General features: G+C 41.5%; 2 protein-coding genes across 2 annotated transcripts; one reads left to right on the top strand and one right to left on the bottom strand.

Moving 5' to 3' along the window:
* Positions 1–301: 301 nt before the first annotated feature.
* On the bottom strand, positions 302–9261 carry rps6kb1b (ribosomal protein S6 kinase b, polypeptide 1b). Its single transcript, XM_032545095.1, has 15 exons — positions 9082–9261; positions 8118–8161; positions 7920–8040; positions 7699–7767; positions 6167–6314; positions 5691–5748; positions 4582–4682; positions 3719–3809; positions 3544–3634; positions 3346–3453; positions 3204–3266; positions 3019–3096; positions 2704–2811; positions 1064–1176; positions 302–965 (listed from the first exon to the last, which is right to left on the bottom strand). The coding sequence occupies exons 1-15, from the start codon at positions 9148–9150 to the stop codon at positions 731–733; spliced, it is 1497 nt and encodes a 498-aa protein (XP_032400986.1). The 5' UTR covers positions 9151–9261; the 3' UTR covers positions 302–730.
* A 1488-nt stretch (positions 9262–10749) lies between these two features.
* Positions 10750–15134, top strand: tubd1 (tubulin, delta 1). The gene is made up of 8 exons (XM_032545542.1): positions 10750–11025; positions 11107–11254; positions 12167–12383; positions 12657–12888; positions 13275–13439; positions 13544–13675; positions 14606–14789; positions 14911–15134. The coding sequence occupies exons 1-8, from the start codon at positions 10875–10877 to the stop codon at positions 15014–15016; spliced, it is 1335 nt and encodes a 444-aa protein (XP_032401433.1). The 5' UTR covers positions 10750–10874; the 3' UTR covers positions 15017–15134.
* Positions 15135–15978: the final 844 nt, after the last annotated feature.

Raw genomic sequence — 15978 nt, 5'->3', positions numbered from 1 at the left:
GCCCTGAGCGTCTGTGAGCAGCCAGAAGGAGAGCCGGAGGTGGTATTACGCAATCAGCACAGAGACCAGTTATATGTTGCCGTTGATCAGGAGAAAATGGAGCTGAATTAGAGTGATAACTCAAGTATGGATTCCACATGAAGCCATTTCACAACATAAATGCTTAAAGAATTGATAGTTTTTGTTTTTTGTATTTAATGGAGGCTCTATGAGTTGATGCACAGCACAGAAAATGGATCCACTTGGTAAGACTTCATAAAACAAAGCAAAACCTTACGTTTATAGAGCCTCTTTTTGTCTGATCGGAACAACCCACTTTTTTTTTTTATATTAATCCCAATTCAGATCATAATCCAGAACCAGGAACCATGTCAGTAATCCATCCAGTAGAGCTTACTGGTGTCGACTAAAAGAGATCAAAGCACTTTGGATATCTTAAAGTCCAGCAGACTGACTGCGTCTCAGTTCCAATCATACCTCAGTGTGAGAAATGATCACCGGAGGCGGGAGGTCGACAGACCTGAGGTGGCGAGGCGATGACATCACCTTCAGCACTGAACTGTAGTCTGCCGTAGTGTCAGCCCCAAGAGCACACTCCAGGTTGTGACAGTACATGTGGTGTGCAGATGTGCAAGAAGTTTGGATTCTCATTGTCTCTAGCATATGTTCCTGTTTCTTTGCCTTTAAAAAAATATCACCAAACCAGAGGGAGAAGAAATAAAGTCAGGGGTCATAGGTTCATACGTAGATGCTCAGGCCGTTTGGCCACGACAGGGAAGGTTTGCTGCTTCATCTGGGCGAGGTTGACCCCCGCAGGCTGTCGGATGGGGAGGGGGGCCGAGGCCTCAGAGCTACTAGTGATGTCCATCTGCTCTGCGGTGGACAGATCCATGGGCTGCTCCAGAGGAGAGGGGAGGACACTCCGTCCCACGCCGGGGATGAGGGGACTGCGAGACCAGCCCGGGCTGAGAGGGAAGTAGAGACTACAGGTTAGAGGCTGCAGGTTAATGTGTCATGCAAATAATCAGTTCACATCAGATCTGCTGCAAACCAGCCGACAAACCTGAGAAGAGTCCTTGGGCTGTCCATGATGCGCCGAGGGGAGCGGATCTTTGGCTCGAAGGAAAACTTCTCCTTGATGTTTTCCAGAACTGATGGCGCGACGTATGTAAAGCCCTGGGAAAACCACGAAGGAAGGAAACAAGGAACGCACCTTTTAATTATGGAGATTTTTTTTTGCACAACTTTCCCCAAACTTCCATACTTTTCTGGGCTCTTATTGTGACATTTCTAGGTTTAATCTTAACGCAATTATACAGCACAAACATACAGAAAGTGTCAACAACTTCACATCATTTATCTTTTATGGTCATTTTTTGTTACATTTACCTGCTGAGCAACAATCCTGTTTGCAGAATGCCTTGCAATCAACTATCCACATATTGCAACATTCCAACCACACACTTCAGATGCATCCCATTGGGAAGACAAACACAACAGAGCGCATAAATGTGAAGGGAAATCACAGAAGGTTTGCAAATTTTTACCAATAAAAATCCAAGAAGCATTTCATATTTTTTTTTATTTATATCCTTTCACTGTAATTACACCTGCAAGTGATTTGGATCATTTCTCTTCTGTTTACATCTATGAATGCTAAAATGTTTATTAGAATTTAGCAGTTGGATTGGGGGGGAAGGAATCTGGACATAAATTTGTAAATCGATTTTCAGGTGAATTTATCTCTGGACTTTGACTGGGCTATTTTAACACATGTAAATGTTTTTATTTTTTAGACGGGTCATTGTTCCAAAAATCCAATCAAGTTCAAGAGGGTTCTGATAATGACTCTTGACTTGACGCGGACTAGAGCTTGAGATCCCTAAAGTAGCTCGGAGCTGATCTTCAGAGACATTGTCCTGCTGGAAGCCAACTCTCTGCTCCAGTCTCAAATCTTTTGCAGCTTTGAACATGTTTTCTTCCAGGATCATTCTGCGTTTAGCTCCATCCATCTCCTCACCAATCCTAATCCACTGCCCTGTCCCAGAAAATAATCCACAAGCTGTCACAACTTTCTCAGAACGTCGAGTGTTGCTGGAGTCCTCTTAGTACGGCAGCATCGTCACATGATGCTGCCATGGCCATGTTCCAGAGAGGGGAGTGGTGTGTTCAAGGTGACGCACATCGCTGCGGCTTTACACACACAGGCATTAAATGTTTTGCATTTAGATCGATTTCGAACCGACTGGTAGTTGTAATATTGTTTACAATATAGCTAGCTTTAGTTTAGCTGTTTGGTAGGTTTGCAGTTGTGCCAGACTCTTTCCATTTTGTCGTTGGTTGTTTGAGCAGTACTGAATCAGATGTTCAAAGCTTGGCATGTTTTTCATGCCACTACTTGCTACCATTTAGCAAGTAGTGCTGCACAGGATTTTATTTAAGAGCAGGGGCCTGACTATATATACCCGTCACACTTTTTACGTTTTTTTGTATATATTCACAATAAACAAAATATTTAAAGTCCTTTTCCTTCTATCCAGTAAAATACAAGTGCAAAGCAATTGGAGTTTATGGCTGTAATGTGACAAATTGTGAAAAACTTACACTGGAATAAATAAAGTGGAATCACTGCATCTTTAATAGTTCAGATTAAACTTGCTACTAAACAAGGTAGAAGTGAAGTAAAGCGTCTTCAGGTATTACCAGGAAGGCCTGATTTGCGCTCTCGCTGAGGGTGGAGTCGTCAGGGCTGTCCACCGGAGTCTGGCTGGTGAACTTCGAGTCGAACTGACTCACGTCATCCGCTGATTGCTGGCCAGATCAGAGAGGAAACACAAGTTTGGGATTACAGCAACATGAGAGGTTTCAGCCAAAGCAAGCAGGAGATGATCCGACACAGTAGAAGGCTTGGCTGTTTTCCTGGACCTCAGCCTCTAACGTAGCGTTATTTAGGCACATTAGCAAAACATCCCACCAAATACCAAAAGGTAATGAATGTTTGCTTATGGTTTTACTTACAAGGACAGGTTTGAAGGGAGGCTCCACTTTCCGGGCCAGTAGATCTTCCCAATTGATGTGTCGAAAGAAAGGATAAGCCTATTGAACACACAAAAAAATTATAATTTAAACAAGTTGGTTTCACAACAAATTTCATAACAACCGGCTGAAGTTTGAGAATATTCTTTTGCATCTACTGCTCTCACCTGCACATCTGTGGCGTCTCCTGCTCCGGCTCCGAGCCGTGACGAAGCATTTCTCTTCAGCAGCTGTTCAAGCAGCGGCCAAACGTTAAGAGAAAACCAGCAGGGCAAATAATCGGCTTCAAGCAAACGCAGGAGACCGTACCCGTTTCAGGAGATCCCTTGCTTCCTGTGTGAGGTAGGGTGGGAGGCTCAGCTTACACTTCAGGATTTTATCAATGGTCTTTTTCCGGTTCTCACCTGTGAAGGGGGGCTACAATTAGAGAGGAAAGACCAGGGTTATTAAGACAATACCTATGTTGATTCACAACAATAATAATGAAACTGAGCGCGTTTCACTGACCGCTCCTGTGAGCATGTCGTACATCAGAGCGCCCAGACTCCACCAGTCCACCGCTCTGTTGTGGCCGCTCCTCATCAAGATCTCTGGAGCCCTGAAGCACAGAGAGCCCACAGCATCCGAGGCCGTTAGTGATGAAGAGTGCAGCTGGGTCAGAGGTCCCAGAAAAAACACCTACATGTATTCGATGGTTCCACAGAAAGTGTGAGTGACCGTCCCGTCATGAATGGATTCTTTACAAAGACCGAAGTCGGTCAGTTTTACGTGACCTGGAGGAAAATCAAGAAATATTTAGATACCAACATTTGCATGAATTAATTACACCTGCTGGAAGCTCAGCATTAAATAAAACTTTGATTTGAAAAGTATTCACACCCCTTGAAGTTTGCCACGTTGTGTGAAGTTTTTTTTTATGTTTTTAACAGTTTATATTACTAAAATTCAAATTAGTCAAAGAGAGACATGGTTTTCATCACTTTTTATAAATAAAATCTGAAGAATGCATTTCTAATCAACGCAAGAGAATTAATACTTTGTAAAACAATTAAAGCGGCAGATATTTGGGGGTTTAAAGCGTCTAAGAGAATTGTAGCTTTTTAAGGTAGTTCAACAGATGGGCTAAATTTGATGGAAAGCATTTCTAGCAAATATTTATTACTTGACTCAGAAGTTTTATTAAATTTAGGGCTGGACTTTGACTAGGCCAGCAGTTCTTAATCCAGGTCCTGCAGGTCTTAGATGTAGCTCTGCTCCAGCACACCTAATTCAAATGACCCCATCCATTGATTACCCATTAATTTAAATCAGGTGTGTGGCAAATGGGGAAAATAGTTTTTTAATTTAAAACTAAAGCAAAATGCTTGATCACTGAAACACAAATACTTTGTCTCGTCTCATGTCCAGTCGGTGCTGGTCTGTCACTTAAAATCCTGCTGAAATAAATTGAAGTCTGTAGTTGTCATGTGAAAAAAATTAAAATATCAAGAAGCATGAATACTTCAAAAGGCTCTAAATATTACGCATCATCCAGGACGGACTAACCTTGGCTGTTGAGCATGATGTTCTCAGGCTTCAGGTCTCGGTAGATGATGCCTTTTTGGTGCAGATGACCCAGAGCCATGGAGATCTCTGCGAGGTAAAAACTACAAGCAACAAAAGACTAAATAAAATTATGCTTCAGAGCTAATAATATCACGACAAACATCACAACAATGTGACATGAAAGCAAGAAGGACTGTTGCATCTTTTCCGGTCTAAACACAGTTCTGAATTTATAATCAATCGTTTAAAACTAAATATCAGATGCTATTGGCACCCATAGTGTTAAAACTTGCCAAAAGGACAACACTTGTGCCTCATTTGGTTGATGCGGGTCGGTTCGCACCCCTGAATACGCCAGAGGGTATTCTGTGTATGGAACCAATCTGAGGCGCACCGCTCGGTGGAAACGAGGCATCAGCCTTCTCATTTCACCAGAATGGCGCATACAGAGAGAACGATCTTTGACCAGTTATCTTTACACAATCTCTGCAGCTCATCCAGACTGCAGTGTTCCCCCTTATGCTCGTTTCTCTCCAGCTCACTTCACATTCTCCTCTGCTTCAGGTCAGAAAAATTACATCGTCTTAGAGGAAAGTTCATTTTGTTCCTGCTGAACCATATCCAATTTGGCCATCATAATCATTTTGAAAGACTAAAATGTCTTGGAGTTTCAAGGAGTTCATGATGCCATGATGTTTAACAAGCTAACCCAATATTGACCCATTTCATCACAGATCCTCTAGTATCCCCAACAGCAGACATTTTGTTTGACATGAAATCCAGCTGGAGTATTTGTTGCTGAGGAGCTGAATCTTATTCTGATCAGCAGCACCAAAAATGCTTTTTCCTGACGCATCAAAACAACCACTTAATTATTACAGAACATTGAATAAATGTACTCAAATTTACTTGACTTAAATTTTCCAGTAAGAGGTTGTTACTGCAAGTTGGATTAACACTTCTGCAAGACAACTTGCTTGGACAAGTAAGAATCTTAACAGGCAACTTTCTGCCAGATGATGCAAAACAGAAGAACGGGAAAAAATAAAATAAAATCAATAATGATGTCAACAGTTGATGACTGACATCTGATGCCAAACCATCCTCACCAGGCTGTGTCTTCCATGAAGATGCCCTCTCTCTCCAGCTGCATGAAGAGCTCTCCTCCTGCACAGCAGAACAACATCTTCATGCATCTAAAATAAGCAACATACAAGTTCTAAAACGATCCAAAAAGTAAAATGTTTCGGAAACAACAACACAAACAAAACCCAGCCTATGAGCTGCAAATGCATCTTCCTCTATGAAACGCATTACTATTTCAAGCTGCATTAATCTGCCATTTAAAGAGACAGTGTAAGATTGTTGCCCAGGAACAATATGTACTCTGAGTACTTCTGTTTTCTCTGTTTACACTGAAGCTGAAAATAAAATGGTTGCAAGCAACTGATGTCACAGAAACATTATTAATACATGTATACAAACTTAGGTTCATTTACAAGAGTAAAATGTTATAGATTATATGGTTAAAAACAAAAATAGCAGGTCTGATGTGTTGCGTTTTGTTTTTTTTAGTGTTACAGACCACTGAGGTACTCCAGGATGAGATAGAGCTTCCCTCCCGTCTGGAAGGCGTAGATGAGATCAACGATGAAGGGATGCTTCACTTCCTCCAGAATGTTCCTCTCTGCCTTGGTATGAGCCGTGTCCTTAGCGTTACGAACAATCATAGCCTGGAGGCCGGAAGCACAGGGAAATAAAATCAGAAAAAAAAAACAATAAAAATATTAATTACATAAAGAAATGTAAGATGATACACACACTGCAGCATGGCCACTGGATAATTTCTATTGCAAACTAAATGGATTAAACGTTGTCTCCCATTCTCCTCTTCTGTGTTAGTGCCTCCTGTCCACATGCTGAGTTTTATTTTGCATGAGCAGATTTTTTTTAAAAACATTTTGCAAAGCGATCATTATAAAAACTCCATCTGTTGATGCAGAAATTGCTACAAGCGATAACGTCCTGTTTTCACAAGCTCGTAATTTCTCTCTATGGAGGTCTACCATCTGTTGATATCGTTGTTCTGGCTGTTTTAATTACATTTTAAATGTGAGTTAAAGAATTATCAAAGAATCTATGACAGGACAGCACAGGCATCACAGCATTTTTGATGAGACAAAGGTTGACTTTTCCAAAAAAAAAAAAATGTTGTGAAGCTGTGGCCTGAGACAGGATTCATCTTTTAAATGCATCCTGGTTCTGACACCCCAGAGTGGCTCCTTGCCAGGCCTCTGCAGCCTCTTTTTGGAGACGTGCAAGTCCAGAGTGTCCTAAATTTTCATCTGTCGACAGCCTCTGCTCTCTGCTGCTTTCCTCACTTCTGTTTACTAAACACTTCTGTCTGACAGCTAACGAGCTGCCTGTCAACAGCTCTGTCGTCTCAGCAGCGAGCGTTCAGAGCTGTGGTGGCAGCAACATTAGGGTTGATGCTCTTATTCTGAATTTTCAGCCAAATTCACAAAATACACAAACACCCAGAGGGCAATGGATTAAAGTTCTTATTTTTACTACACAAACACATTATAAGCAGCACAAAACTGCCGGAAAACTAAGAAAAACATTATGAAGCTCAGTTGAGAAGCTTCATTTCCGCTATAAATTCAGTGTTTGTCGCTGGGGATTTTTGAACAAGTCTGGACAAACTTAAAATTTCACACGCTCCACGTTTGTGAGCCTCTTTCAGATCTTTACCAAAAATGCCGTTTATGCTTTCCACTGTTAAGTTTTGCCACCAAAACTGCCCGAGCGTGACGTAGCAGCTCTTTAATGTGTCACCGAGGTCGTGCAAGGCAATCCCTCCGACATGAAGCTGGACCTAATGGGCTCGAGCGGAGCGTTTAAAGAGCCGAGGCTGCAGCAGAGCAGCTGGCGGTCTACCAACTAGCAGTGAAATCTTACCCCACCACTGACTTCAGCAGCAGCCCATATGTGCAGACAGAAGCAATATAATGTTAATTTATAAAGCAAACAGCGTGGTTACATAACCAAAACTGTATCTGCGCTTTTGCTAACATACAACTCAGAGACAGACTGCAAAAGAAAAAAATGAAATACCTTTTTTAAAACTTTCATGGCAAATATTTTGCCGGCTGCAGCTCCGACAACTTTCCGAACTTGGAAAACCTGCAGAGCAAGGAAAAAAGATAAATTAAGTGTTCGGAATAGTCACACAGGCAGTTTGGGGGAAAAAACATGGGTCAGCATAACATTATAGAGGCAAAATAATTCACCACACAAGCCGCTCAGACAAACGGCATGTTCACTGGACTCCATACCTTTCCATAGCCGCCTTTCCCGAGCACCCGCAGCAGCTCAAAGCACTCTGGTCTGATGTTCTCCGTCCCCTGATTGACGTTGTCCTCGGAGATCTCGATCTTCTCACAGTCGTCCATATTGCTGCAGAGAGAGAAATGTAAAGAATTAGGCTTCTTATCTGGACCATTTTAAAAGCGGTGACAAAACTGAATACTTACAACTCAAACCCACTGCACTGATCCATGATGTCAATGTTTTGAGTCTGGTAGGAAGAGCAGAACACTGATCAGCAAAGGAGACATTAAATACTTACTTTATCAAAAATGTATATTATTTTCTGAGCTATAAAATCATTAGGGCATTTTAAAACTTTTGTTAAAAGTTTGGCTCTATGCAATTTCACTGTGAAGTAGTTGATGCACCATAACAGATACTTTTAGAAAAAAAACAAAACATTATTTTCTATGTGAAGCAAAAAAAGTTACCATACCATATTCTTCACATCTATGTTTTAAATGTTTATATTGACTGATTCTGATTATTTTCCTCATAGAGAATCACATAAACATGAGCTGCTGTGAGACAGTGCACACTAGGTAAACATTCATAATGCTAAACTTTAGCCTTATTTTCATCTCAATGAAAAATAAACATGACATTTAACAACTTTTTACAAACAATGTCACACTTTTTGGCTTAGACGGCTGGACAAGACATGACTGACAATTTAAATGGAGATCAATTTGTGCTCTAAAACTCTGCAATAGCTGTTTTCCTATCCCTGTATAAACACAAGCTACCGGGCAGCCAGTCCTCAGCCCACACAGTCCCACTCTGTCACATTTCGCCAAAATAAACTGTTGCACACGGAGCCACATTTATCACTGCTGCACCTTTGGCCAAGTAAGGATGTTTTGCACAACCCCTGCGTGACAGCAACGCTGACAGCTTCAACAACGCATAAAATTCACTCCTGAACCGGGTTGCAGTGCCATAAAAAACGAAAGGCGCTTGTTTTGTTGTGTTTGCGGCCATGCTAATAGTAACAAACAGTTTGTGAGGCCCTGACAGCCCCGGCTGCTGCAGCCTGCAGGCCTGCGGAGGCTGCTGGCAGACGACCAGGCTAACGCAGCTAGCTACCGTACGGCGGGGAGTTTCTCCTGACAGCCTCTGGTAAAGTACCTCATCGTTCTCGTCGTCGGAGACATTTTCCTCCGGCTGGTCCAGATCAATGTCAAACACTCCGGCCATGGCAGCGAGTTTCTCGGGTTGCTGTGTCACAGACCGCAGGCGTCCCCCACCTCATGGACAAACACGCACGGCCGCCATAACCGGCTACTACACCGAGCAGGCGCATTGCGATGCTCCACAAGGGGGCGGGAACGTGTTGTCTCATATACAAAGGCACCGCTGCACTGAATGCTAGTACATCTCTAAACACTTGAATGTTGCCAGTAATCTCAGAAAGCGGAACTCTTATATTATAGAATCATCACATAGAGTTTCCCCCCAGAAAGCTTGGGGCGTTACGGCTGTCATTCATCCAGCCGGCCGCCATGTTTTTGAGTTAAATGTTTTTTTAAAGTTGACAGGAAATTTGAAAATATCACTTGATAGTCATGCGTTATTGGAAGACTGGAAGATTAATACCTAAACACCAACTACATAGTCTTAAAAAAGGCAATGACAAAAAATAAATAAACAATGCTAAGCCTGGTGCAGGCACAAGTAAAGCCTGGTGGCCTGCCAGGCTTATAATACACCTGTGGAAACCCTGATCACACATAGAGTGGCATATTCTAAGCTTTTGTTTCTTGTAATTGTGGTGATTGTGGCTTTACAAGTAATGAAAACTAAAAATCCAGTGTCTCAGAAAATTTGAATATTATGAAGGTTCTAATTTTCCATGATAGAAACTCACGGTGTCACACCTTTATATTAAAATAAAATTGAGCGGAAGGAAGAAGTGTGGTAGGAAAAGGTGCACTAGCAACAGGGAGAACCACAGCCTGGAGAGGAGTATTCATCTGTGTGTCCATTCCAGGCACTCTGATGAATACTAGACATAGGCTACCGATGTTGCATTTCCCATGTCAAGTCACTCCTGAAGCAGAGGCAATGTCAGAGGTGTCTTACCTGGAGAAAAGGGACTGGACTGCTGCATAATAGTCCAATTGAAGGTATCAATTAAAGCAACCTGGGCTTCCATTACATCCACATAGTGCTACAGGCTGATTGTCTCTATGTCATGGTGCATGATGCGGTAATTTATACAAGAGGAGACCCAAACAAGTATTGAGGTCTCATGCCTCCTCTGATTAGATGCTGCCGCGGGGATTGCCCATGTCGCCCAAACCATCACTGTGTCAAGGCACAGCATGCTTAGACTGGGATCGGAAATCCATCATTCTTCTTTGCATTCATGCAAATGTAAGTGTTAAAAACATAATCAGGCATCAAACATTTGAAAATTGTCGTTATAAATAGACAGGAAGAAAGGCTCTCTGGACAATGCTAATTTTGACTGCAAATGTTCTAAATATGGATAATGGTCTTGATGAAACGATAAATTTGCCTTCCATATTTGGCCAAAGAATAATATTTTTTTCTTCCACTGAATCTTTTTTGTTTCTTTGTAAGGCTATAAACAGAATAATAATAGTAAGGGACTGGTTAAATGAGGGGCAACACTTAATAATACAATATGTGGGGCGTTTTTTTTCCTCAATCAAACAAGCTGGAAATTAGTTATGTCGTGCGTTTTTATGCTAAGAAGTACACTTTTTAAAAAAACTCAAAAACATCGTGTACTTCAAATGGCATTGAGTCTGTATTTTATTTTGAAAACGTTTGACAGTTTAAGCCGGAAATGACGTTTTAACTACGAGCGCCGCTTCCAAAACACAGCCTGAAGTCTGCAAATGGAGCCAAAAAATGGCATCATTAAGTGATTTAGACATCCCACAGGTCTGATCATGTCTGTGGTGACAGTCCAGCTGGGTCAGTGCGGTAACCAGGTGGGACAGGAGCTGTTTGACGTCATTTGTAGCGATGCTCGCGACGTCCACAGGAAAACGTACAGCACGGTGAGCTGTGAGCGCTTCTTCCGCGAGACCACACAGGGAGGTAAGCAAAGGCTCCGAGATGACTTTAATACGAATGATTGCTGTGACGTGGGCGCGTTTTTATACAGTTTGTGTGCGTCAGACCTCGAAGCCAGGGCGGTGCTGATTGATATGGAGCCCAAAGTGATCAACCACAGCATGAGCAAGGCTGCGAAGTCTGGCAGGTGGAGGTATGGAGAGACTTCCCACTTCAGCCAGAAACAGGGCTCTGGAAACAACTGGGCCAATGGGTGAGATGTTAACAAACCACATGAACTGGAATACCATACAGTGCATTGCAACAGAAACACACCCTTCAACATTACCCTGTTTGAAACACAAACTTCTATGCAGGGTTTCCCCCAGAAAACCCGCTAAGCTCGGTGGTTTGGGCGCTCAGGCAGGCATCCATCCAGGGGCGCGCTGTGTTTTTGAGTTAAAAAGTGTTTAAAATTGAGAGGAAATTTGAAAATACCACTTGATGATTATGTGTTATTGGATGATTGATATCTGAACACCAACTACATAGTCTTAAAAAATGTAAACATTTAAGTTTCACGAAACATGTAAACATTTAAGTTTTTAAAAAATGTAAACATTTTTTAAAAACTTAAATAAATAAGCAATGCTAAGCCTGGTGGGGGTGCAAGTAAAGCCTGGTGGTCCGCCAGGCTTGTAATACACTGGGGGAAACCCCGTTCTATGTAATGTCTGGGATTTTAATTGTGAAATGTACTGGACATGATGCATGGTTTTCATTTATCTACTTATTTACCAATCAACACGTTGCAAGCTCACCTTTTGCAAAGTAACTCAAGTGGGTTAGGTTGGACGGAGAATATCTGAACCTCAATTTTCACATTTTAACACAGATATCAACTGCATTTTGTTGTGGAGTTTGACAGGTCGTTGTAACATATGGACATTATTTGATCCAACGTGTTTCGTCGTTGCTCTGGCTTTGTGTTTTATTTAGGTGTCTCATTATGAATACAAAGATTTTAAAAACTTTAATTTTCCTTAGATTTCAAAACAATACACTACCTAGGTGTTGGTATCACACATTTAATGCTTTTAAATGCTTTTGCAAAGCATCATAGTTGGCCTTTCATCTTCAGACAAGAGGAAGTTTTCTCATCATACACACATTACCATCCATCCAGGTATTGCGTCCATGGCCCTCGTCACAGAGACGCGTTGGAGGAGCTGATGAGGAGGGAGGTGGAGCACTGCGACATGCTGGCGGGGTTCATCCCCATCATGAGTGTCGCAGGGGGGACAGGCTCAGGAGTCGGTACTTTCGTCACTCAGTGTCTCAGAGACGCCTACCCATCGTCGTTTGTCCTTAACCACCTCACCTGGCCATATGGGACTGGGGAAGTATGTCATTATTATTTGGCATTATTATTTTATTTGTTACATTCATGGACAAGAGCAAGGCTTAGTTGTATTAGTAAATAAATTCAATCTGACTTGCTGGATGTTACCTTTAGTGTCAAAACCTGACTGACAATAACTTCTCCCTGTCTTAACCCGGGGGGTAGCTATGTACAAAGTGGAAATAAATAGAAAACTGAAATCATAGCCTTACATCCATATTCATACACTGTAGAGTCTTTCGTGAAGTCATCTCTCCACACTCCATTCTTCCAGGTGATTGTCCAGAACTACAACTCAGTGCTGACGCTTGCACACCTCTACCAGCTCTCTGATGCCATCCTGGTGCACGAGAACGACATTGTGCACAAGATCTGCAGTCAGCTGCTGAAGATCAAGCAGATCTCTTTCAGTGACATCAACAGGGTCATTGCTCACCAGCTGGGTGGGGTGCTGCAGCCCACGCTCACTCCCGCTTCCTGTGGAGCTTACAGTAGGCATCCTGTTGGTAAGAGCAGAACACTCAAGTTTTATACGCAGTCAGAAAGGCTTGGGAGTCTGATTTCAGTATTCAGTTTCTTTCCTTCCACCCCGGGGTTCTCCTTTCCTTGAATCCTACCGCCGTTCCTGATGTGTCGTCTTTTTAACAGATAAAAGTTTACTCTTGTAATCGTAATTGCTGTAAATTCACAATCAGCTCTTGTATTTTATATTTTTGAAATTAATGTCAAATACTAAGTACTCTGGAAAGTTGAGATCAGAAAAGTAAGGATTTTTACCTGAAAGAAGTTTTTAGAGCCGTGCATGTTTTTCTCAGTTGTAGTTCTACTAGTTAATGTTTAAATCGTGTGTAAATTGCTCCATAATCCACTTGTAACTCTTTTCGATTTTCAGGTGAGTTGATGAGCGCTCTCGCCTGCCACCCAGAGTACAAGCTGCTGAGTGTGTGCACCATCCCCCAGATGGCCAGCTCCTCCATCCCCTTCAGCACCTTCAGCTGGCCGGCTCTGCTCAAACACCTGCGGCAGATGCTCATCTCCAACAGCAAGATGGAAGGAGGTGAGATTTTAGTCCAAAAATAGAATTATAGCTAGTTCACTCACCATTAGTAGTATAAAAAGGAAAGTCTATAATCTCTGAGCTGAAGATTTTTGTTGTTGTAGGTATAGACTGGCAGGTCTGTCCACCTCCAGCCTCAGCGGGGCGGTCCAGGAGTCTCTCAGCTGGGAGCTTCAACACCTCCCTGGCCAACCTGCTCATCCTGAGGGGGAAGGACGTCTACAGTGCAGAGACGGGTCAGAGAACACGGCTGAATTTGATACGGATTCATAAAGTGGAAGGAAAAAATATTTATGGTTTTCTTTCACCCTGAAGTATTGTGTCCATGTGTTGAGCCCCATTAACTCAGACATTGCTAGATATTTGAACAGTTCACTCCAGAAGGCATCTGGTTTTTAAAGACACTCCATCTTTGTGGAAGCCATATTTCAAAGAGAATACTGTTTGCAGTTGCAATATTTGCAAGGTGAGATTAGGTCAGATGAGGCCAAATTTAGGGTTTTTGGCCAAAGTGCAACAAAATGGTCGTCCTCTTTGAACACTCTATTCCCTAAAAATGACGGTCGGACCTTCCAGTGGGAACACAAACCTAAACATACAGCCACTGCTACAGCAGACTGGCCTGGATCAAAGCATTTTCCTGTGTTGAAATACTCCAGACAAAATACAAACATAATGTTTGTGTGAGGGATCATTAAGATTCTGTGGTACATTTTAAAATTGATGTTCACAGATGAACTGTTCAGTCAAAGAAGTCTGGGCCAACATATCGGTCTAGATGTGCAAAGAATGAAAATGTCCTCTTAACTAGACTGAGGCCAATCAAGTCCTTCCAATATTTGTCAATATTGAAAATATTGAAGATTCATTTTTGCAATCTAGTTACTTTTTTCATCAAACTAGGTTCTCTTTTTGCATTATATTCATTCTTTTTGTATTTTAAGCAAACTTATACTGATACCCTCCTGAATTGAAGGTATCAGAGTGCAAGGGGTTTCTACAACATTTAGCTTTGGTGTGTGTATCGTATAAACTCCATTTACGTTTTTAGCGTACGTAAATTGACAAAAAGTTAAGAATAGTTTTGAACAGCACTGCATCCAGAAGTGTCTGAGTAATGGTATAAGCAAATCTTTAACAGGAGTGAATTCTGTTTTTATCCCCAGGGGGATTTGAAGACTCAGCTATTTATACTTCATGGCTTCCACCAGATGAAGCACTTAGCTTGTGGAAATCCCCCGTTCCCTTCAATAAGTATGAGAAGTCTGCAACATTGGTTAGTAACAGCCAGGCTCTGCTCAGACCTCTGGATGACATGGTGAGAAAAGCCTGGAACATGTTTGCTTCCAGGTAAGTCAGACTAGAGCAGCCTTGACTGAATAAAAACTTCAGTTTCATCATTTCTATTCATCTCAATCCAGACTAATTAGGTTAAATAATTAGTGTGGATCAATGGTATTTTTTCCTGCAGGGCCTACATCCATCAGTATGTTAAATTTGGGATCTCAGAGGAGGATTTTCTGGACAGCTTTACATCTCTTGAGCAGGTGATCTCCAGCTACTCTGAGCTTCAGTAACTGAGAGTAGCTGTGAGAGACGACACCAAGCAACACAGTGGACTGATTTTAACTACATTATTTATTTTTGGTAGATTTTTAAAAAATTGTGTAAATAAAATAATTTGCTTTAGGAACACTGTTGGAGTTTATTTCTTCATACCTTCATGGCTAAAGGTTGTGACTTGCTGAAAGGTTTGATTTTCACAATCTTTACTCCTTCACACACACACACACATACATATATATATATATATAAAATCAAGAAATGAAATTTTTAGTATTTAAAACTTTGACCTTTAATTTTCAAGACTTTTGCTATTTTATAGCACAAATAACTGTTACCTTCAGTTATAAAAATACTGTATATATCAAAAATAACTTAAAAGAAAATAAAATTGTTCAATTTGATGCTTTGAAATTTGGCTTCTCTCTCTTCAGGAAACTCCCACTCTTTATGATCACAACTATTCTCCCTCATTGTGCTGTTTACAGCTGTTCTTAGGAGTGTCGGACTGAGAAGTTGCTCCTATGATGAGCTCAGCAGACGTGCAGCCCTGCCAGATATTTACTAATTGCTGCTGCCTCTAGTCTGAAGGAGATAAATGGGAAAGGTGTGGAAGAGAGGGGTTCAGTGAAGCAGAAGCTCCAAGGTGGAGCTTTGAGGAATAAAGCGGCGCTTTGTGGTAGCAAGGGTTTATTAACCCCTGAATGGCTGCCAGGGGAGATTCAGGGATTTCTCAAACATGCATGAAAGAATAAAAGCAACACACCAGGTATATTTTTGATGAGGGAGTAAAATGTTATAAACCTCAGCAAATATGATTTTACATAACCGTGCCCAAATCCCTATTTAAAAAATTGTAAGTACTATAGAAAAATTTGCTGTCAGCTTTAATTTTTAAATGATAGAAAAAGAGAATGTATATGTTTTCTTCTGTATGGGATATTTGTGGAAAATCATGTAAAATAAAGCAGTTTTC

This window comes from Xiphophorus hellerii, chromosome 18 (assembly GCF_003331165.1).
Source record: "Xiphophorus hellerii strain 12219 chromosome 18, Xiphophorus_hellerii-4.1, whole genome shotgun sequence".
In the NCBI taxonomy this organism is placed as follows: Eukaryota; Metazoa; Chordata; class Actinopteri; order Cyprinodontiformes; family Poeciliidae; genus Xiphophorus; species Xiphophorus hellerii.
This window is presented reverse-complemented; position numbering and strand designations above follow the sequence as displayed.

Excerpts from the sequence above, each read along its gene's own strand:
- tubd1 (XM_032545542.1), top strand. The coding sequence starts at position 10,875 with ATGTCTGTGGTGACAGTCCAGCTGGGTCAGTGCGGTAACCAGGTGGGA. Across the intron at positions 11,026-11,106 it reads CCGCGAGACCACACAGGGAG|ACCTCGAAGCCAGGGCGGTG; the intron begins GTAAGCAAAGGC and ends TGTGTGCGTCAG. Across the intron at positions 14,790-14,910 it reads TGGAACATGTTTGCTTCCAG|GGCCTACATCCATCAGTATG; the intron begins GTAAGTCAGACT and ends TTTTTCCTGCAG.
- rps6kb1b (XM_032545095.1), bottom strand. The coding sequence starts at position 9,150 with ATGGCCGGAGTGTTTGACATTGATCTGGACCAGCCGGAGGAAAATGTC. Across the intron at positions 7,768-7,919 it reads GGAAAGGCGGCTATGGAAAG|GTTTTCCAAGTTCGGAAAGT; the intron begins GTATGGAGTCCA and ends CTTGCTCTGCAG. Across the intron at positions 4,683-5,690 it reads TTCATGGAAGACACAGCCTG|TTTTTACCTCGCAGAGATCT; the intron begins GTGAGGATGGTT and ends TGTTGCTTGTAG.